This window comes from Mesocricetus auratus, unplaced genomic scaffold (genome assembly GCF_017639785.1).
Source record: "Mesocricetus auratus isolate SY011 unplaced genomic scaffold, BCM_Maur_2.0 Super-Scaffold_100023, whole genome shotgun sequence".
NCBI classification, from domain to species: Eukaryota; Metazoa; Chordata; class Mammalia; order Rodentia; family Cricetidae; genus Mesocricetus; species Mesocricetus auratus.
Window position 1 is genome coordinate 2,637,820 of NW_024429204.1, and position 23,466 is coordinate 2,661,285.

The window sequence follows — 23,466 nt, forward strand, 5'->3', positions numbered from 1 at the left end:
TGTCCCAAGTTCTACAGCTGGACACTCGAAGCTTTCTGGACCATGTGGCCTTGGGTAGGCCATGCCATTTACTAGCCGAGTGATCTTAAACTGGAAAAATATTGGTTATAATGTTGCATCCAAGTCTCTAATAAAAATAATTTCTGAAAGGCAAAACCAATTACAGATCTGTGTGATATGAGAGAGTGCTCCAGGCTGACATGGATCCACCAAGCCAACCGAACGGATTGCTTCCTGTAGTTCAGGGGTGAAAGGTGAGTCCCTGAGGGTTAAAGGGAAAATAAACTCTAATATGTATCACACACACACACACACACTACATTGCTCCGTGGTGAACTTGTTAAGATGCTGTTTAGAGAAAGAAATGCAAAGGTTAAGTGTGTGGCATTTCCAACAGTCCAGGGGTAAGGGATGGAGGGGCCACAAATAACAGCAGCTCCTTCACACCCTTCCTGACTGCAGGGGGAGCTGCGGAGAGCTCCTCAGTGGCGTCCACGTGGCTTGGTGGGTTAAATGGCACAGACGGCAACAGGACACAAGCACCGTGAAGGGAGTCTGGGTAGGAAGGTTAAGCTGAGGCCACACTGCGCCAAAGTCTTGAAATCCACACCAAAGGAATGTTCCCTTCAGCCTGATGGCTATTGAGAATCAGCCTACAGGTTATAATCAGTGAATCGGTTCAAACGTATGAAAATTAACTTCACAGACAATGATGAGGGTTTGGATGCAAATAAAACATATCAGCAGGGTGTCCTAGGGATGTCGTCGCAGATGGAGTCGGTAGGAGGGTAGCAGAAGTAGTGGAATCAAGGAGAACGTGACGCAAATGTCTCAGAGAATGAGTGCTCCGAGCTGGAGCACTTGGTGTCCTGCCCAGGGTTCCTCTTGCTGCGATGAAGCACCAGGACCAAACCAACTTGGGGAGGAAGGGGCTGATTTGGGTCTCCCATCCTGAATCACAGTCGTTGTAGTTGAAGAAAAGCGGCTCGCAAGAGAAAGATGCCATGTGTCAGGGTTTGAGCAGAGGCGTGGGGGGGGGGACCAGTCTCTGGGGACAGAAGCAGTAGGAGAGAGGGAAGAGGGGCAGAGAGAGACAGGAACAGGCAGACAGAGAGAAGGAAAGAAGGAGAGAGGGAGAGGGAGAGGGAGAGAGAGAGAGAGAGGGAGGGAGGGAGGGAGGGAGGGAGGGAGAGGAGGGAGGGAGGGAGGGAGGGAGGGAGGGAGGGAGGGAGGGAGGGAGGGAGGGAGGGAGGGAGGGAGGGAGAGGAGGGAGGAGGATGGAAGGAGGTCAGGGCCCTTTTATTTTTTTATTTTTTTAATTTTTTTATTTCTTTTGGTTTTTTCGAGACAGGGTTTCTCTGTGGCTTTGGAGCCTGTCCTGGAACTCGCTTGGTAGTCCAGGCTGGTCTCGAACTTACAGAGATCCGCCTGCCTCTGCCTCCTGAGTGCTGGGATTAAAGGCGTGCCCCACCAATGCCCGGCCATCAGGGCCCTTTTAAAAGGGAGCATAGTGAATATGCATAGGTGGGGCTTTTAGTGGCAGCAGCTGAGGGCGTGTCCTGTCAGGACCCCACGGGCAGGCCAGTACAGATGCCTGGATACTAACAACATTCCACTGAGGAAAGCCAAGGCAGGAACTCACACAGGGCAGGAACCTAGGGACAGGAGCTAATGCCAGGCCGTGGAGGGTCGCTGCTTACTGACTTGCTTCCCATGGCTTGCTCAGTCTGCTTTCTTACAGAACCCAGGACCACCAGCCTAGGGGATGGCACCACCCACAATGGCCTAGGCCCTCCACATTGCTAAGAAAATGCCCTACAGGTTTGCCTGCTGCCAGACCTTATGGGACCATTTTCTTAATTGAGGTTCCCTCCTCTCAGACGACTTTAGGGTGTGTTAACAAACTGTCCACCACACTTGGCACATTCTGTTCTTAGAAACACAAAGAAGGTCAGTTAAGCTGGAGAGGGATTAGGACACGGAAGGGGAGGAAACAAAGATGAGGAAATGGGAAGGCCGAATCTTGCCACGGGCGTGGTTTAAAGCAGGTTAGGAAGAAACGTGACTCTACTTATTGTTTTTATAGTGCTGTGCTAAAGTCACGATACGCTGTGTTTGCAGGTGCCTGAAATGCCAGTGCCTGATCCAAACGGGCAGAGCTCAGTTTGGCCCAGTCTCTCTCGGTAAACCCAGGCTGGCTTCTAATTCTTATCCAAGTGCTCAGGAACTAAACATCACTAATTGCTAGTCTGGTCTACAACTCTGCCAGGCCCTTGCTCTGAGAATCCCTCTTTCTTCTCCTTCCTGCCCTCAGTCCCTTTCTGGAAGTCTGTGACCGCCTCTTCCTTCTGTCGTGTGAAGAACCGGTAATTGGCAGGGTTGACTAAGGGATACAAGACAGGCAAACAGAGCTGAAGAAACAAACACGGTTGGGAGAGGAAAGGTAGAAGTGAGATGGAGCCCAAGTAAGCTGCTGTGGGAGATCCAATAAGGGTTGACGTGTGTGTGTGTGTGTGTGTGTGTGTGTACTCACACACACATACGCTTTCCAGCACACAGATGCACACACTTATATATTCTTTCTGGCACTCACACAAACACACATGCTCACATATACGAACACTCGTACTCACACATCCACATACATGCACATACACACACTCACATATACTCTCCAGAACACACACACACATGCACACACACTTATATGCTCTCCAGCACACACACACACACTCACATATACTCTCCAGCGCACACACACTCACACACATGCACACACACACTCGTATATGCTCTCTAGCACTTGCACATGCATGCACACACGTTCACATATGCAAACACAGATACTCACACATATACACACACACATACACTCACACACAATACACTCACACAACCAATAATTTTAAAATACCTTGCTATAGTAATATACTCAATAGAACATCATAATGTACTCACAGGGAGGCTTAAGAACTCATTAAAGTAGTCCACAAGGAAGTTGTCTGTTGCCAAAAAATTTTCCTGCAGAAAACATAAAAACATATTACGGCCATGTTTCGGAGCATGCCTGTATTATGATGACTTAAATATTTGAGACTTTTTAAGTAGCTTACACGTTGAACCCTCACTGTAAACCTGGCACAATCTCCGGGAAGGGCAGGAAAGTGGACTACAACATGAGCCGAGCACTCGGGAGGCACAGAATTGAGAGTTCAAAGCCCGCCTCGGCTAGGTAGTAAGTTCAAAGTAACCTGGACAACTCAGCCTCGCCTCAGCCGCCACCATCCCCGACAAAAACAAAACAGAAAGCAGGGTGAACTGTCCTCTCAGAAGTCCTTGCCACCGAAGCTAGCTAGCAAATGGGACGTGATGAATGTTGCACATGTGAATGACATCGCAACAGATTAAAAACTGCCTTTTAAAACACGCACTTCATAAGAACAGAGGCAGAAGAAGGTCTGCAAGATGGCTGAACGGGTAAAAGCTGTTGCCATGGAAACCTGATAACCTGGGGATTGGGTGGGGGGCCTGGGGGAGGGGAGGGAGCTGGGATTTACATGTGAAGCAAGCTTGTTTCTAATTTAAATTTAAAAAAGGAACAAACAAACAAAGAGAAAACCTGGATTCAATCCTCATAACCCTTGCAAAGGTAGGAGATCAGACCCCATAGTTGTCCACTGACTTCCACATGTGTACCTTGGTACGCCCGTGGGCGCGTGCACACACACACACACACACACACACACACACAAACAAACACACGAAGGAAGAGGAGGAGGAGAAGGAGGAAAAGAGGAGGAGGAGGAGGAGGAGGAGGAGAGGAAGAAGAGGAGAAGGAGGAGGAGGAGGAGGAGGAGGAGGAGGAGGAGAAGGAGAAGGAGAAGGAGAAGGAGAAGGAGAAGGAGAAGAAGAAGAAGAAGAAGAAGAAGAAGAAGAAGAAGAAGAAGAAGAAGAAGAAGAAGAAGAAGAAGAAGCAGCAGCAGCAGCAGCCTTGGGTTAAAAAATAAATCATTAAGGATGTGAAATTCTTTGCTAATCAATTAAAGTGACAAACTAAGCATAATACTCAATTTCTTATCTGTAAACATGAGATTCACTTCAGGATCTGGGTCCTGCTTGATTTTGAACATAAGTCACTTCCATCAGCTCATGTATTCTGCATAAGTTTTTTTTTTTCGGTAACTGTCTCATCCACCAACATAGACACTTTTGAAACTGGCAAAATGAGTAACCACTGCCGAGAACACTCTCCCAATCATAAAGCACCTTATTTTATTAGTCATTGTTTCCATTGTGTCAGGAGCCCATCATGCCACACTCGGCTGCACAGGACTGTGGTTACTTTGTTATTCATAATTATATTCCAATTTTGCAAATCTAACACGAAAGCTGAAACATGACACAATGCTATTGTTTCCATATGGCTGATAATTTTCTTTTTATGAAGCACTAGCTAATTTTTAAAAATTAGTGAAGTAGTGGCTGTTGAAACGCTCATTTGGTAAAGGGCTTGCTGTGTGCACTGGCTGGTTTTGTGCGTCAACCTGACACACAGTCATCAGGAAGGAGCCTCAGCTGAGGAAATGGCTCCATGAGATTCAGCTGTAGGGCATTTTCTCATTTAGTGATCACTGGAGAGGACCCGGCCCATGTGGGTGGTGCCATACTTGGGCTCCTGGTCCTGGGTTCGATAAAAAAGCAGGCTGAGCAAGCCATGGGGAGCAAGCCAGTCAGCAGCACCCCTTCATGGCGTCTGCATCGGCTCCTGCCTCCAGGTTCCTGCCATTTGAGTTCCTGTCCTGACTTCCTTCAGTGATGAACAGAGATACGGAAGTGTAAGCCAAATAAACCCTTCCCAACTTGTTTCTTTGGTCATGGTGTTTTGTCACGGCAACAGACACCCTAACTCAGACGCTGTATAGGCATTCGCACTTGACTTCAACCCCTAGTGCTCACAGAGGAAGCTGGGTGTGGTGGTGTGCCCTTGTAACACCAGTTCTGGGGAGGCAGAGACAGGAGAATGGATCCCCGGGGCTCTCAGGTCAGCCAGCCTCATCAGCCCAGACCTCAGTGAGAGACCCTGTGGGGGAGGGGCGAGAGTGGGTAAGAGGCGGGGGGAGGGGAGGAGGGCACAGAAGGAGGAGGAGCAAAGGAGGATTTTTTTTTGGTTTTTACGAGACAGGGTTTCTCTGTTTTGGAGGCTGTCAGTCCAGCCTGGCCTCGAACTCACAGACATCCGCCTGCCTCTGCCTCCCGAGTGCTGGGATAAAAGGTGTGCGCCACCAACGCCCGGCTGCAAAGGAGGATGTTGAGTGAAGCCTTTTCCTTGCCAGCCGCTTTGGTTTTTCCCCACCAGTCGCCTGGGCTCTGCCGAGGTGTAGTCCCCAAATAACACACAAAAAGCTGTATTAATTATGAAGCTGTTGGCCGTTTGCTTGTTTCTTACTGGCTAGCTCTGACTTAAGTATTTACTCCATAATTGTTAATCTAAGTATTTCTCTTACCGGAGAAAAGGGTCCGGACTTCTTACCCCTATGACAGCTACATGATGACTCCCTGTGTTTCTCCTTCCCAGAATCCTCCTGGACTCCTAGTCCCACCTATCTTGCTTCCCTATTGGCTGACAGTGCTTTATTGACATACACACAGGACTTCCCCATCAGAAGGATAAAGCAAAAACCAGCGGGGGTAGATTTCTGAGGAACAGCACCCACGATTGACCTCCCGTCTATACTCACAGGCACGTGTGCTGTACTCTAGCAGGAGGAGGGGGAGGGGAAGGAAGAGAAGACGATGACTAAAGCTGAAGAAGTTCTCTACACAAAACACTATGGTGCAGTTAAACCTATTTTGGAAAACGGATTTGCTTTTGGTAACTTCAAGTAACTGCAGTGTCCGAAGAGAATTATAAATAGTTCAAGATTCACATCAAGGAGCTTATTAGACATCTCCACTAATCAACACAGGGTTTAGTCTGCTAAGACCCCCAAGTGATTGAAACCAGATGGACCCAAGGGTTCAGTAAATGCACAACTTTTAGCAACATGGCTCCGAGTTCTGGTCAGCAGAGGTCTGTGAAGCACAGCAACGAGGACACTGACGGAGAAGCCGTTAAGGTTAGCAACTGTCGGGGTTTGGCTTTTATTGATGTAACGAAGACTTGGGAGAAGAGGGTTTATTTCATCTTACATCTTGGAGTCCATTATGAAGGAAGTCAGGGCAGGAATTCGGAGCAGGAGCTGATGCAGAGCCCGTGGAGAGAAGATGCTTACTGGCTTGCTCGGCCAGCGTTCTGATAGAACCCAGGGCCACCAGCCTGGGGTTGCACCGTAAATGGTTAGCCAGGTCCTCCCTCATCAATTAGGATAGGGGCACCCGGGAGGCTTGCTTACAGGCCAATCTGATTTTATTAAATTCTGCAAGTCATTTTTAAAAAGTAGCCAAGCTTGACAATACTATGCCACGGGATCATGGATCCATGGAAAGGGGAATGTGTGTTTCATATTAATCTTACAAATTGGCATAACTATATTAATAAATATGTTAATAGCAGTGGGGCATAAGACTTCGTGTTAATTAAGATCTACATTTCATTTTCAGTTTTAGCTGATTTAAACTCCACTCTAGGTGTGGCAGTAAAGCCTTGAGGACCAGCAACTCCTCAGTAACTGTCAGAGTCACAAACTCTAGCACAGCGGTACCCAACCTTCCCAGTGCTGTGACCTCGTGTTGTGGTGACCCCCCAACTGTAAAATTATCTTCATTGACATTTCATCGCTGCTGTTGAGAATCCTAATGCAAGAACCTGTGCTCTCTGATGTCTTAGGTGACCCCTGTGGGAGGGTCATCTACCCCAAAGGGGTGGTGGCCCACAGTTTGAGAGCCACGGATGGTTCCAGTTCCAAGAGCCTCTAGGTCACCACCCGTCCTTGTTTTGGTCTCCTAACCATTTCAGACAACTGAATCGCTAGGAAGGAAACCAGACTTCACACTGCAGTCCTGGTTCTCCTCCATCTTCTCTGCGGTGATGAACGCTTTTTTCAGGCTGACGGTTCCTCGGCATCTCGTCTTGGTTGCTGAGCTCCTCTTGCTGGGGGCTGGCTGTCCTGGGGTCCCTGGTGGCCCTGCCTCTGCTCCGTGGTGAGCTGGCACTGGGGTGCTGACAGCGTGTTCATGTTTGTGCAGACAACCATAGAAGCTTAAGATTTTTGTTCACATACATCAAAACTGGCTCTTTTGTGATGCTATATCTTTTTTTTCTAATTTATTTTTCAGTTTAAATTTAGATTAGAGCCGGGCATTGGTGGCGCACGCCTTTAATCCCAGCACTCGAGAGGCAGAGGCAGGCGGATCTCTGTGAGTTTGAGGCCAGCCTGGTCTACAAGAGCTAGTTCCAGGGCAGCCTCCAAAGCCACAGAGAAACCCTGTCTCAAAAAAAAAATTTTTAGATTAGAAACAAGGTTGCTTTACAAGTCAGTTCCAGGTCCCTCTCCCTTTCCCTCCCCTCCTCCCGTGCCCTCCCCATGCTATGTCTTAACGTTTATGGGGGCTGAATACTGATAATTATATTGGTTTGGGGCAGCTGTGACATGTGGAAAAAGTGTAGACTGTGAGGGTGGCCTTATGGCATCTCAGCCGGAGGCCGTGGCTCCAAAGAAGTGAGGGCATTTCCCTCCACAGTTACAGCGTGGACACGTTTAGTCATATCAGCAGGCAGTCCAGCAAATCAAAGAGGCTAGGCAAGAGGTGAGTGTGTGTGTGTGTGTGTGTGTGTGTGTGTGTGTGGTGCTGGGACTGGACACTGAATCTTGGGCACGCCAGGCAAGACTTCTACCAACAGAGTGGCATCTCGAAGCCCTAAGCCTACGAAGATCTGAGAAGCTTTTTTACTCCCAAAGCCCTTGAATTATAAAAGAAAAAAAAAACAAACAAAAAGCTGTTAATCTAGTTTAATAGTTCTGATTTTCTCATTAACGTTCCACAATCCGATTACTTGGGCATTTTTTAGTTAATTCAATTTCCTAAGTCAGGTTGGTATCTTCCGAATACCCAGGGAAATTTAAGGTTAAAGGGATAACAAGAAAGCATATACTCGGTTCCTCCATTACATCATTCCACAGGTGTGACTCAGCATGAGGTGGGAGGGAGTGAGGGAGGCAGGGAGGGGGAGAGGGAGGGAGGCAGGGAGAGGAAGGGAGGGGGAGGGAGGGAGAGGGAGGGAGGGGGAGAGGGAAGGAGGCAGGGAGAAGGAGGGAGGAGGGAGGGAGGGGTCTCCTTTAGCACTTGCTACTCGAGTACTGCCCTCCAGTGCCTCCTGTGCAAGTGAGGTCAGCGTGTTCGATTTTAGTCTAAGCTCGCAAGTTTCTTGCAGGAGGAAGGGTGGACCAAGGAGCTTGTGCACACTTTCCAGAGATGGTAGCTGTTGTTGATGGAAGCAACTGCGCAGTTTCTGTCTCTGCATCATCCCATCACAATTCTGTTTTTTATATGGCGTGTGTCAGGGCACAGCTTCGGGGTTAGTGCTCCCACCATGGAGGCTCTAGGATCAAACTCATGTCAGTCTTAGCAAGCACCTGCCGAGCCGTCTAACTGGCCCTCGTTACAATTCCTTCCTTCCCACCCGTCATTTAATTCTAATCTCAAATCACTCGAGCAGATTTTAGTTACTCCATTAATCCCAAGCATCCAAGGCTTTCTCCCTGCATAAAAGTCCTTTCGACCTGATATTCCAATTCACAAGGCATGGTGGCTCTCACTTTCTCCCCGCACCATCTTAAAGGCGTAAAGGCAGCCGGCAATGACTCCAAGTCTTAACCTTGCAATGTGCACATTAATGTGATTGCTTGTCATACTGATGCTCCTCTGGAAAGGTTAGTGTCTTTGCGTTTCAGTGTTGTGATACAATGCTGATCAGAAAACAACTTAGGGCGGGAAGCCTTTATTTTGGCTCACAGCTCCCAGGTCCATCCCAGCGCACGGTTCATCATGGAGGCAGGAGCTCAAGCCAGGAACCTGGAGACGGCAGCTGAAGCAGAGGCCATGGAAGAGCGCTGCCCACTGGCTCGCTCCTGCTGACATGCTCAGTCTGCTGTCTTATGTGCGCCAGAACCACCTGCCCGGGCAGGGGCGGCACCACCCACAGTGGGCTAGGCTCCTCAGCAACAATTGTCAAAAAAGATGGCCCTTAGCCGCGCCTACAGGCTAATCTGATGTGAGCAGTGTCAAATTCTCACACATACACAGACAAACACTCAGACACAGAGACACACTCACACACAGACATACTCACACACACACTCACTCACACACAGACACACACTCACTCACACACAGAGACACACACTCACACAGAGACACACACATGCACAGACACACACACACACAGACACAGAGACACACACACAGACACACTCACACACACAGACACACACACACAGACACTCATACACACAGACACACAGAGACACACTCACACACACAGACCAGCACAGCTCTCTCTCCAAGAGGGAATACTGCTTTTGGATCCCATGATTGGTAATATGTGTCCCAAGAGCACTGTACAGTCATTGACTACATTACTTATGGAACTTCCAGAAGTATCTGCAGTTCCAAAAAGCATTACAGATCAATTCCTGTCCTGAGTATTGACCTCCCTGGGGATGGGTGGTCTCCAATAGCAACACTTTCCAAAGGCCCTTCAGGATCACCTCAGTTTCCGGAAACCTCCCCCACAGTACTCTGACTCCTAGCTCTGCAATGGCTTCAGGAAAGGAGGGATGAATGGGGAATAGGACCAGCAATTCCTGCATCTAACTGCCCTGCCCTCCACGGTTTCCATGGGATGCCACCCATTACCAACCCGAGGATGCCCACCATGTTCCATTTGAAAAAATAAACACTAAGTGATGACTATCATACAGTCTTCTTCCTGGAGGCTGGGATTACGTGTCTGTTGATAGGCAGTGTTCAAACAATGTCTATGTCAGGGTTCGTATTGCTGTGAAGAGACACCATGACCACAGCAACTCTTTAAAAAGGAAGGCATTCGAAGAAGAGGCAGACTCCCTTGCTTAAGTACTGAGCTGAACTCAAGAAAGCCAGTAACAGAGAGGGAGGACTGATGATCAAAGAGATTAAGACTGGGCTGGTTTAACCCCCAGAAACAGCTGACCAGACAAAGGTTAACTCTTGAATCCCAGGCATCAGCCTGGGAATCCAGCATGGGACTGATCAAGATCCCCTGAATCTGGGTGTCAGTGAGGAGGCCTAGGGAATCTATTGAGCCTTGGGCAGCAGATCAATACCCATCCCAAGTATACACACGGACTTTGGACTCCCATAGAACAATGTGAGGTGCACTCTCACCCTGAACTCTTGGGGAAGGGTCTAGGCCCTGCCCTATATGAAATGACAGACTATGCACACCCCCATGGAGGGCCTCACCCTCCCTGGGGAAATGAGGGGATAAGGGGGGGGGGAGTTGGGGGAGGGCACGGGAGGAGGGGAGGGAATGGGAGAGGGACCTGGAACTGACTTGTGAAGCAACCTCGTTTCTTATCTAAATTTAAACTGGAAAATAAAATTTTAAAAAAATTAAAAAAAAGGAAGACATTTAGTTGGGTGGCTTCAGAAGTTCAGTCCATTACCATCATGGTGGGACACGGTGGCCTGAAGGCAGACACCGTGCTTGGAGCTGAGGGTCTCACATCTTGATCCACAGGCAACAGGAAGTGGTCTGAGACACTGGGCACAACTTGAGCATATGAGACCTCAAAGCCCGCCTCCACAGTGACACACTTCCTCCAACAAGGCCACACCTCCTAATAGTGCCCCCTCCCTTTGGGGGCCATTTTCTTTCAAACCACCCCAAATAAAGATGACATTTTTTCAAGCTTTGGAAATCTGCTGTAATTACACCCAAGCTATAAAGACAACAGAGTGAATCTGAGGAAGCTAAGCCTTAGTTGAAACAAACACCATTTTCCACAAGTAAATGTTATACTGTTTGAAGCTAAAGTCCCGTTTTAAATTTTTTAGAATTTCCTTCATAAATCTTATATTTACATAATTTCTAATCTCCTTCCCTATGACCTCACTTCCTGTGCTCTCCTACTCCCTCTCAAATTCAAGGTCATCCTCATTTACAGAGTTAGACACCAGCCTAGACTACCTGACACTCCACTCAAAAATTAAAATAAATAAATAATCAGTTCACTGAACCAAATTTGTCACCAGAGTAATGTGTTCTGTGTTCCCTTGTGCTTTGGGAAATTGAAAGGGATGCCAAGGCAGTTGTGTTAGTGAACTTCGGATTTTATACATAAAATGTTTAAATAGCTGGACATGATAACTCAACGCCTACAGCCCAGCATGTCGGAGGTAGAGGCAGGAGGACTGGCCTGCTACATACCAAGTCCAAGGACAGCATAGTCTACATAGTGTTCCAAGCTAGCCAGGTCCACATATCAAGACTCCGCCCCCAAGCAAGCCTGCTGCCTAAAAACAGAAATTTAAATATAGACAATGTCCCTGGCAGACAAGCAGTTGATTCCATGCCTTGAAAGTGAAGACCCCATGTGAAGGTTAAGATCTTTTTATAGACATCCACAATAACAATGCAGTTTTAGATTACTGGTTGAGAAAACACGAAGTTATTATAAGCACGGGAACACCAAAACGCCACTTCTTAAAAGACGGAGCAAGTTATCTGTGTAACCCACAAGCTCTTCCCTTTGATCACACGATTCTGTCACCCTCAAGATGCCACCTCGTGACCCATGGTGATTTCTTCAGCTTCGGCCTCAAGCCACTCACTGCTCCGGCAGGCGTGAAGAAAACTGGCTTGATCTTCCTTTCTATACTTGCATGCACCTTAGAATCTCCATACTCCAGCATCAGAGCATGGTTCATCCACAGAAACAAGCCCAAGACGAAGGGGTCAGTCCCTTGACCTCTGCAAACGTCAGATCTCCAGAGGCAGGCACGGCGCTCCTGCTCACAGCCTTATCAGTCAGAACTCAGTTACTCGACTGCAGGAGAGACAAAAAACAAGGCTTGGGGGCTGGGGGTGGCCATTTTCTAAGAATACGTGGCTTATTGATGAGCATACAATTCATCCCTCCCACTTCAGAGAAGCTGGTCCGTTGGTTCACGAGTAGCCAACACTTGGTTGTGCATGTGCATTTGAGAATCTGGTCACAAACTGGTTTCCGTGGGAAGCTGCCCAGAGCGCCAAGGCAGCCTGCATGAGGTTAGGCTGGGAAGGTTTCGTGGAGATGAGCTGGGCCTGAAGGAATGTGCCAGATTGTGAAATGGGTGGGGAAGGGCCAGCCAATCAAAGTGACAGCCAAGGCAGGAGGCGAGCAGGGCAGCTTGGCTGGGGCCGGCGGCGGTGAAAGCGCTTTGTAAACTCAAAACAGGGTGGATGTGATATTTATCATGGAGACCAGGGTCGGGAGGCCAGGTTAAGGAAGCCTGGGTGTTTCAATGGCTCTGTGGGCCACTAGCTAAGCGGCCTCGGTGGCAGTTACCAGCTGTTAACTTTGACTTCATCTTCTACTCGATGTGGGGACATAGCCGGCGCCTCGTAGGGCTGTCTTGGGGTTGAAAATTACTCTGTGGTCAGCACTCAAGGATACCAGCTATTAATCAGGTTTCTTACGGTGGGGTGACATGGCAGATCTGGCAAGAGTTCACAGCAGTATGGTAGCCATGGAGGGAGCGATGAGACCCAGCACCACTGGTGAACACGAGTTTGCACTTTACACTTTAGACAGAGAAAAGCTATGGCTGAGAGTTGGGACTCCATGCAGAGGCTGTGCCTGAGCTAAAACAGCGGGCGTTCAGTTCCAATGCAAACAAAGACACAGCTAGGAAGGGAGGGCGATGCTTGCCATCAAGGGATGAAGAAAGCAAGTCTGGACGACTCGAGCACCAGGGAATACAGGAAAGCGAGGGAGGAGCAGAACTGGAGGGAAGCACTCTGTGGGGGTGACCTGGGGGATGTCGAGATGGCGAAGACACCTGATAGCTCAGTGGGTGTGTGGGCGGGCGCGTGAACGTGGTGTCCGCACCCAGGTGTGGTAGCACACACATCTGTCATCCATCCCAGCAGTGGGGAGGCTGGAGCAGCCCGGTGGGAAGTCTGACGTCATCCTGAGCTACACGCACACACAGCGGGGTTCCAGGCCAGCACGGGTTACATAGTGAGACCCTGATTTAAAAGGGGTGTCAGCAGATGGGCTGGGGGGGGCGTGTGGACAAGGGAGGAGCTCACCCACAAAATCCTGGAGAGCAGATCCCGAGGGCGGGAAAAGAGAAGCCGAATTGGGGGGGGGTGAGAGGACAGATCCGAGGACCGGAAGACGGTGGGTGCCAGCGGAGCGGAGGGGGGCGGGACCAGGCCAGAGTGTCTTCCATGGTGTGCTATGAGCTCTTTAAGATGCCCAGGCAGGGGCTGTGCCGGGAAGGGGCAGCTGGCTCAGAAATCCTGCGGCACTGAAGCTGCACTGGGCTTCCGGCTCGGCGCCTGGAATAACCGACATTTCCCAGGCCACGGGGCTTTGCCAGTATGCTGGGGCACCTCTGGCCCCCTGCGTCTGGTCGTATGCTGGTGTGGACAGACGTCTGAGGTTGCTCTTTCGTCCCCCTCCAGCCCTCCCAGCCCCATCTCGGCCGTCTTCCGGTTTCTGCTGACGTATCCCTCGCTCTTCGCCCCAGCATGTAGGATAATACTTGAATATACATACAATCACTCATGTTTGCTGGATGAAAATCCAAACATAAGATATCAGCCAACCAGAGAAGTGCTGGAGGACATGGTAAATACTGACTCCGACCTTGGTTGGAATAAGCTTTGCTGCTGTCCATCTGTCTGCCCCCTGGGGCAAGTTCCTCAAATATGCAATGGGCTATATCGAATATACTCAAAGACAGCGCTCTCCCAAATGATGCCTGTATCTGCAAATATTTAGGGTGCTCAGTTTCTCCAAAAGTTCTGACCTGAGAACCATGCGTAGAAAAATTTAAACAAATACAAATGAACCACTGTTTTCGGTTTTAGTTGTTTGGCTGGTTGTTTTCAGGGTTTTTTGTTTGTTTGATTTTGTTATTTATTTATTTATTGAGGGTCTTGTTTGTTTGCTTGTTTGTTTGTTTGTGGCAGGGTCCTGGCACTCGCTCTGTAGACCAGGCTGGCCTCTAACTCCCAGAGATCTGCCTGCCTCTGCCTCCCGAGTGCTGCGATTAAAGTACCACCATGCCCGGGTTTTAGGTTTTCCTTTGTTTGTTTTAAGGCAGGGCCTCATGTAGTCTTGAACTTGCTGTGTCACAAAGAATGGCCGTGAACTCCCAAGCCTCCTACCCCCCATCTCCCGATGCTGGGATTACAAATGTGAACCACTGTATGGCTGAGTCCACCATGTACTAATGTTTGCTGCAACCAGGAACTGCCCCGGGGAACATCACAACAAAACCATGGAGATAAGCCTGCCCTGGTGGAGACTGAGAGTAAGGACAAATTAAATGTCTTGTATGGGAAACAGCCTTGGCGATGATTAGCATTCGCACACAAATCAGCCGAGGATGGGAAAGGCCGGGGCATTGCCTACGCGGAAGCGCACGCTTCTCCCACCGTCTAATCTTCCCTATGAAAAGTAAAGCCTAGGGGGAAACCCGCGTAGGCCTTCTGAATTGTACTTACAAATTCTTCTTCTGTGATATCTGGCGGCTCTGAAACGAGACAATGTGAAACATTGTTTCACACTCAGACCCCTCTGACTTCCTTTTGGACTAAAGGAGATTCTCTGATTGCTTAGAGCCCCGCCTCGTCCTACTGCCCGTGCCGGGTGAGCTGGGTAAAGTGTCTGTCCATCACCCGCACATGGAATCGATTTTAAACGAGGTTTCAAGGTGGCGGCGGGGAGGAGAGGCCTCTGGACCCGGGCTTGGAACCCACCGTGACCCCGGTGACCCTGGGGCTGCAAATGGAGATATTGGCCAGGTCCAGCAGCCTGGGGCCGGCAGCCGGGCAGCGGTCCCCCACCTACCGGCCGAGAGGCGCTTCTCGGGCATGCCGCCGCCGTCGTCGGGGCGCCCGCCCGCTGGCTCGCTCGCTGCCGGTGCCGGACCCCGCTGTCGGGGAGCGACGGGCGCCCGGCGGCCCGACCTGGGGCTGCGCGCTGGCTGCGGTGTGCGCGCCCTGGGTTGCCATGGAGCTGGACAATGCGGGGCTGGGCTGGGGGTGGCGGCCGGGGAATGGCCGTTACTGTGGAGACCGCAGCCCGTGCCCGAGGAGGAGGAGGAGAAGCAGCAGGGGGAGAGGCGGCTGGGGCGAAGCGGATGCCCCCACCGGGAAGGACCCGAGAGCCGGGCCCCAGTTTTCTTGGTAGAGCCCCACACACGCTCGGTCAGACGCCTGTGGCCAAAGGTAATGCCCCGGGCTCCGTGTTAGGACCGCTGAGTTCATCAGCCATTACAAGTTACCGGACAGGGGGCTGCAAATTAAGATTACCCTGTAAAGTGTGTTCTGGGAAACCGGATGAGAGTCCGGTGTGGTGATGCAGGCCTGTAATCCCAGCAGGGGAGGAGGAGGAAGGCAGGAAAAGTCCTGTCTGCCCCAGGGGAACCGCGGGAAAGAGAGAGGGAAAGACAGAGTTGGAAAGAGCAGAGGTCTGTCTTTAAAGGTGTCCTTCACTCCTGGGCTGACCAGGGCACTGCCTAAACTCATTCTGCACGGTGACAGGGGCGGGGCCAGTACAGTGCCTGAGTCCTTACACAGTTCAAGGCCAGCCTAGGTTACATGAGAACTTGTGTCAACAGTGACAGAAGTGACCATTAAATGACCCAAGTTGACCCAAGTGACTCAAGCCGGAAACCTGGGAGTTTCCTTCCTACAACTTGCCCTCCAAACCCCAAATTCTGGCAGAGCATTGGACTCATCCGATTCTACCTTAAAGTATTTCTGGTTTTGGAACCTCCTCTCCACTCCCCCCCCCCCCAGCAGTCACACACAGCCATGGCTCCCACTGGTGTGCCGTAAAAACGTCCTCACGAGTCCCTCTTCCCGTCTTCGCTTCCAGCTACGAGTTCTTAAATCCATTATCCATGCGGAAAGAAAAACCAGCTATCTGAGTGCAAATCTGACCCACTTAAAAACCACCAGTGGCCCCGCATGTGCCTCCTCGGTGTGGGCCGGGCATCTGTATGCCCTTAAGACAATGGGTGCCTGTGTTATGAGGGAGCCAGGGCACCTGCTCGCCTGGTTGTACTTATTGCTCTTTCAGTATGACATGGGAAAGAGACCAAAGTGAAACCCTGCCCTTGCCAGACAAAATCAGAAAGCCAGATGAAACAGAGGGAGGGAGGGGAGGGAGGGGGAGAGGGATGAGGGGAGGAGAGGTGGGGTGGGGTTCCTCATAGTCTGTGTGGACCCAGCAAGACTCTGGCTTTATCCGTTAACTTTTATGATCAGAAGTGCCACTCGGGCTACTGTTGAGAGGGTGTAGGCAGCTCGGGAACAGGCAGGTAGGACCTGAGGGAGAGCCCAAGGAATGACCTGGCAGTGACAACCACTAGAGGATCCAACTTCAACCCCCAGCACCTCCACGGTGGCTCAGAACCCCAGCTCCGGGGGATCCTGCATCTCTTCTGGCCTCCACTAACTCCCACACGGATGTAGCGCACGCGTACCTAGACACATACATGTAGATATTAACTAATGGAGCCTAGAAGGCCTGAGAAGTCGGATGTGGGAAAGGGGTGTTGGGGACGATTCTCCGTGATCTTGAACTGAGGGGTATTGTCATCAGCTGTGGTGGGCCACCGTGAAAAAGTTCCCAAACGAAGATTTTGAGTTTACAATTAACGTGGGGCTGAAAAATGTGGGATATCCTGGCGTTGGTGGCGAAAGGCTTTAATCCAAGCACTCGGGAGGCAGAGGCAGGCGGGTCTCTGTGAGTTCGAGGCCAGCCTGGTCTACAGAGAGAGTTCCAGGACAGGCTCTAAGGCAATACAGAGAAATCCTGTCTCGAAAAACAAAAAAAAGAAAAATGTGGGATATCAACTTGAGAGTCAGCACACAAATGGGCTATGGTTTTTGTTTGGTTTTTCCCTGCCACCAGAGAAACCCTCCTGGCCTTTTCTTTACCAGGAGCATTCTTCTAGACTCAGCTCGGGAACATTTCCTCCCATAGGTGTGTCCCCATGGGTTCCTGGCCTGGCCTTCCCCCTTGTTCTTGTATAATGGATGCAAACCCACATACCTTAAAGCCACAGTAACGGTGTGTGCCACCACCAGACGCTAAACTCCTGGGCATTCTGGAGGCTGCTCCGTGTGCCCGCCTGACCCTCTGCAACACACTCATCCCGCGGGCCCACCGTGGAGCAGCTGCCTGTTGAAATGAATGTCTGGAACCCTCTCCACAGCAGACACCTGTACTGTGTCCTGCTCATAGCCCTGCTTGCTCGTGCTGGTCAGACAGCCACATTGATAAGTCACTCTGTGTAACAGGACAGCGCCTCACAGATTGCCCCCTCTTACCGGGAGCCCTGAACCAGAACCCAAATAGGACATCGCCTCAGCGTTGTTCTCAGTTTCTAATTTAGAAAACAGATCTAGAAAGGTAAAATAATAATAATTACACCAATGTCTGTTGATACATTTTTAAAATTCCAAAGCCCTTGCTCTTAGATGGTGCACTAGATAGTTTTTTGTCAACTTGACACAAGCTACAGTCGTCAGAGAGGAAGGAACATTAATTGAGAAATGCTTCCATATGATCAGGCTGTAGGCAGGCTTGTAGGGCATTTTCTTAATGATTTATGTGGATGGACCAAGGCCATTGTGGGTGGTGCCCGCCCTGGGCTGGTGGTCCTGGGTTCTGTAAGAAAGCAGGCTGAGCAAGCCATGGGGAGCAAGCCAGTGAGCAGCTCCCCTCCATGGCCCCTGCATCAGCTCCTGCCTCCAGGTTCCTGCCCTGTGTGAGCTCCTGTCCTGACTTCCTTCAGTGATGAACAGGGATATAGGAGTGTGAGCCACATAAACCCTCTCCTCCCCCACAAAAAAACTCCCAAGATTAAAAAACCATGTGGATCACAAAGATAGCAACTTGAACCCAAATGCCCAAACCATAAACTTCTATAATTTTGAATTTTTTGTTAATAATTTTAATTATATGTAATTCATATACCACCCATAGAACTCACTGTGTTTTTTTTTTAAAGTATGTTCAGAAAAGCACAAAGTTAGGACATTTCTACCATTTCAAAGGAATGGCATAGCGCTTAAAATATATCTCTATACATCCCTGTCCACCTTCTGTCTCTATCGAACCCATTCTAGACATTTCACATAAATGGGATGACATTGCTTGTGGTCTTTCCTGTCTGGCTTCCTTCACTTAATGTTTTCAAGGTTCAGATACGTGGTTATAGCACATTTCTTAATCCGCTAATCAATGCACCTTTGGGTTTCCAATTTTTGGTCTTTTAGGGATAATGATGCCATGAATATCCATCATGTGTCTTATGTTTTGGCTGCATGTGTGTGTGTGTGTGTGTGTGTGTGTGTGCACTACATGTGTGCCTGGTGCTCACGGAGGCCAGAGGAGGGCATCAGACCCCCTAGAACTAGAGTGACAGATGGTTGTGAGCTGCCGTGTGGGCACTGGGAATTGAACCCAGGTCCTCTGTAAGAGCAACCAGTGCTCTTAACCACTGAGCCTTCTCTCTGGTACCCTTAAGGGATTATTTTGAACTAAGTTGTTATCTCTTGACAACTCTAGCAGGCAGACCAAAGCTCACCATGATGCAGAAAATGCTCAATGATACATACTAGACAAAGAACTCCTTTTAAGATTATGAATATTTGCACAAATGTGAGTCTGTGTGCCGGAGGCATGCCTGATACCCACAGAGGCAAGAAAGGCATGGGGTTCCCTCAAACTAGTGTAGGCAGACTTTACTTTTCTGCCCACTAGTTCCCAAATAACCAACACAGAGACTTAACACAAATTATAAATGCGCAGCTGGTAGCTCAGGCTTATTACTAACTAGCTCTTACAACTTAAATTAACCCTTTTTTATTAATCTATGTATTGTCACGTGGTTAGTGGTTTTATTTGTCCTCTGCATCTTTTGGCAACCTCTCTGACTCCGCCCTTCTTCCCAGCATTCTCTGTCTGGCTTTCCTGCCTATACCTCCAGCCTAGCTACCAGCCAGTCAGCTCTTTTGTTAACCCAATCAGAAGGTGCCTTGACAAAGACACATCTTCACGGTATACAAAAGGATTATTCCATAACAAAGTAGAGTTATAGTTGTGAGCCACCATGTGGGCGCTGGGGAACAAACTCAGGTCCTACTCGGGAACAGCAAGTGCTCTTATCCCCTGACCAATCTCTCCAGTAACTTAGACAACACTGTTTAATGAGGAAACTAAAATATCATTCAACGTTCTGGGAGAATATTGTTTGTCACAAGATCTCAAAATGCCATGCTCTACGTCCGTGTCAGTGGTTGGGGCCAGGAGGAAGCCCAATAGCTGAGATTTCTTATCTGTTTCCCTGAAGCCCAAACCACAGTAAGCAGCCCTCTAAGAATGAAGAGAATCGCCTGCACAGAGGCCCCTGGTGCAGGGCAGGGTCCATCTAGGCAGGCACCAAGCCAACACCAATGTTTGACACTGAGCAGCCAGCATCCTGACTCCAGTGTTAAATTCACCAGTGTGGGTGGAATTATCTCTCAGCACCTCTGGATCTTGGTTTCTCTTCTGGAAAGAAACACTAATAATAATGGCACCTCCTGTTGTAGAACTGGCTGTTCTTAACACATTGATGTGTCTACAGGACACATGATGTGTCTACAGGCATTTAGTTCACTACCTGGTTTAATTAAAAATGAGTTGTCAGCTGGGCATGCTGGCGCAGGCTTTTAATCCCATCACTTGACAGGCAGAGGTAGGTGGACCTTTGTGTGTTCTAGGCCAGTCTGGTCTACATGGAGAATTCCAAGCCAGCCAGGTCTACACAGTAAGACCCTGTCAAAAAAAAAAAAAAAAAAAAAACAGAAACAGAATAAGATAGTAAAGATACGTAACAAGTTTCATTGTTTACATGGCTGTCCTTGTCTCTGGGTCCCACCATCCCTCAGTCATAATTTACAGTGTCTCTAAAGGTTACAGGAACAGACACTGGGGGAACAGAGAAGGGTAAGAAAGAATGACCCTGCCCCCGGAATATGTATACTCTCAGGAAATAACTCGAGAACACGTATACGTGATCACTATCGAGAATTACGCCATGCCAATGCTTGAGGAAGGAGAAAGCATCTCAGCGAAAGGGGAAAATGGGACACGTGGAGTCCTTTGACACAGGATGGTCCCTTCTCCCTCTGCCTCAATGTGCTCTGCCTTCCTAACCTCGCCCAAGATGAGGTGACCTCGGAAAGAAAGGCCTCTGCCCACCAAACCTGGGGCCTCTGTTCAGACTAAGGCCAGGGGAACTGACCGTGCCGGGGAAGAGATCAGAAAGGCCCCGAATGTGCGGAGATCACACCGCAAAGGCCTCCAGCTGCCCTGAAGGAGACAGCCAGCCTGGGACAGGAGGGAGTGATAAGCCTCGACCCCCTGGAGAAGCAGGAGAGAGGATGGCACCAGAGGCAGAAAGGGTTTACGTGCTGGAGTCGGGACAGCGAAGATGTGGTGTCTCGATTGTGACTCACTCACAAATCGTAACTGCAGTTGAGGTTCCCCGTGCTACTGGCTGGAGCGGGAAAATGAGCCTTGGATAAGGTTCTCATGTGACGTGGCAACCAGTTTTTATCACTGCGGCCACTCGGCTGAGCCTCTCCGTACTGTCTATGCAGGAGGCACTTTGCTGACGGGGAGAAAGGTTAAATAAAGAGTTCTGCCCTTCAAGAGTTTGCTAATGGTGGGAGACCAGGCTGGAATGCCAGTAAGACACGGCAGAGAGACCACACACATACACAAGAAGGATAAACACAAGATTCAAAGAAGGCAAAATTTTCACCTCGTTGGGGATCAGAAGATGACAGACGGGAAGGAACGACAGGATAGCCGGAGTCTAAGTCTATAAGGTAAGAGAAGAAAGGAGAGAAGGCAGGAGGGGAGTTGAAACAGCGGGTGTCGCCTTTGGAATAAAGTTTGTGGAGTGAAATAGCGGGAGAGATAGTCGAAAGCCAGACTTCAAGAGCAAGCGATGCACCCGGACAGTGGTGGCGCACGCCTTTAATCCCAGCACTCTGGAGGCAGAGGCAGGCGGATCCCTTTGAGTTCGAGGCCAGCCTGGTGTATGTATCTGAGTTCCAGCACAGCCAGGGCTGTTACACAGAAAAAAAGCCCTGTCTCAAAAACAAACAAACACACACACACACACACACACACACACACACACACGCAAAAAAAAAATTAAAAAGGGAAGCAATGTGGCGTGGGGCCATGGTTTAGTACAAATAGCCTGGAGTCTGATGTTTGCTGGGGACATTCGCAGTCACGTCAGGATGTCACTAACCCCGCACCCTGTGCCCGCCTCCTGCAGGGATGGAACCACCTGAGGGAAACCATTAGCAGCCTGACGCCATTTTCACAGTGCACACCTATCTGCCCATCTCCACCGTCCATGGAGCCAGGAGTGCGGGACTGGTCGGGGAGTTAACACCGTCAAAGCACACAGCAGGGTTGCTCCGTTAGCATCCTGGAAAATATTACACACTTGCAAGCCAGCCAAAATAACTGGGTAGTAACTATTTCCCAAATTTATTCTACATACACTTTTTAAAAAATAAAATGAAGAGACAGTTTCCCCTATTTGGAAATGTCACAGTACGTGTCAAATTCATGAAAGCTAAATTTACTTGTGGAAGGCCCTTCTCACCATAAATAAGTCTTTGGTGCCCTCTAGAGGAATATTTTGGTATTCTCTTTAGTGTTTACATTCGACACTTTTTGCCCCTTTCCCAAGCTATAGGAGGTGAGAATCAGTGAAATAGGATCTTCTTGCCCTTAGCTACAAAGGCTGTCAAGGGGACTGACCACGGGAGGTGGGGAGAGGGGTAAAATATTCTTATGCCAGGTCAGTGGATGGAGGGCGCGGTTCTGCACCAGGTCAGTGGAGGGCGCAGTTCCGCAGCAGGTCAGTGGATGGAGGGCGCGGTTCTGCACCAGGTCAGTGGAGGGCGCGGTTCCACACCAGGTCAGTGGATGGAGGGCGCGGTTCTGCACCAGGTCAGTGGATGGAGGGCGCGGTTCTGCACCAGGTCAGTGGATGGAGGGCGCAGTTCCACAGCAGGTCAGTGGATGGAGGGCGCAGTTCCACACCAGGTCAGTGGATGGAGGGTGCAGTTCCACACCAGGTCAGTGGAGGGCGCAGTTCCGCACCAGGTCAGTGGAGGGCGCAGTTCCGCACCAGGTCAGTGGAGGGCGCAGTTCCACGGCTGCTCCCCCTAACCAGTTCTCCCCGTGTCCTCGTGTTAAAGAAGTGAGACAGGATGAGGGGTGAGTCCGGTGCCCCCACTCCTTCCTTTTGGGAGTCTGTGAGGACACGGAGGGCCCCACATGGCTGCTTGGTGACTCTTTCTCAGCGCCCCTCACCAGCTGTCGACAGACGAGGAGATCCGACGCCAGCCGGAGCGTGGCGGCACCGCCCCGCAGTGTGCCTGTGTCTTGGGGTTATCTTACGGCCTTGGGACTGGCATGATCACAGTGGTTCTTTGTTGTTTCTCTTGTTTGGGGTTGTATTTTTGAGGGGGGGGGTTGTTTTCGTTTCTTATGTTTGATGTTTTACTCTTGATTTTGCAGGGAGGCACCACCCAGCTCCCAAGTAAATCACACATTAAGGCTTATTCTTAGTTGTGAGTGCCTGGCCTTGGCTTGGCTTGTTTATAGCCAGCTGTTCTTATCTTAAATTAACCTGTCACCTTTTCCCTCTGGGCTTTTATCTTTCTTACAGAACTTTATCTTACTCTCCTGCTTAACTGTGTGACTGGCTGGGTGGCTGGGTGTCGTTTGGGTGTCTGGGTGTCTGGGTGGTTAGCCCCTGACTTCCTCCTCTCTTTGTTCTGTCATTGCTCCTCCTCTCTGGTTTTTCCTTCTGTTTGTTCTTTCTGTCTGCCAGCCCCGGCCTCGCTATTGGCCGTTCAGCTCTTTATGAGACCACCAGGTGTTTCAGGCAGCAAACGACTCACAGCTTCACAGAGTTAAACAAATGCAGCATAAACAAAAGACACGCACCTGAAAACAATTTCTAGCACATCCTCAGATGCGTTGTGGAGGCAAAGATGATGAACTGCAGGCCCTTCTGCCCCTGCCTCTCACGCGCTGGGATCCCGGGAGTCTGCCACCATGCCTGGCTCCATTTACATTTTTGAATAATAGAGTTCTTTAAGTCGTGCAGGAACAGAGGAATTAATCAAGTAGAATTATTTGTAATTAGAATTCCCCCCCCCCTCGGCAG

The 23,466-nt window shown here is 49.8% G+C and overlaps 1 protein-coding gene and 1 long non-coding RNA gene across 3 annotated transcripts in view; one reads left to right on the plus strand and one right to left on the minus strand.

Annotated features, from left to right (window-relative positions):
• Rgs22 (regulator of G protein signaling 22) overlaps positions 1 to 15,188 on the minus strand; it is a 99,099-nt gene extending 83,911 nt beyond the window's left edge. For both annotated transcript variants that reach the window (XM_040730413.1, XM_021228699.2), the window contains exons 1-3: positions 15,048 to 15,188; positions 14,702 to 14,730; positions 2,959 to 3,021 (exon numbers count right to left, since the gene is read on the minus strand). In XM_040730413.1, coding sequence (XP_040586347.1) covers positions 2,959 to 3,021; positions 14,702 to 14,730; positions 15,048 to 15,072 — 117 coding nt within the window. In that variant the 5' untranslated portion in view covers positions 15,073 to 15,188. The remainder of the gene's footprint in view (positions 1 to 2,958; positions 3,022 to 14,701; positions 14,731 to 15,047) is intronic.
• A 68-nt stretch (positions 15,189 to 15,256) lies between these two features.
• The window catches only part of LOC121133630, a 28,827-nt gene continuing 20,617 nt past the window's right edge, over positions 15,257 to 23,466 (plus strand). The window contains exon 1 of the long non-coding RNA XR_005870553.1: positions 15,257 to 15,427. This is a non-coding gene — a long non-coding RNA (uncharacterized LOC121133630). The remainder of the gene's footprint in view (positions 15,428 to 23,466) is intronic.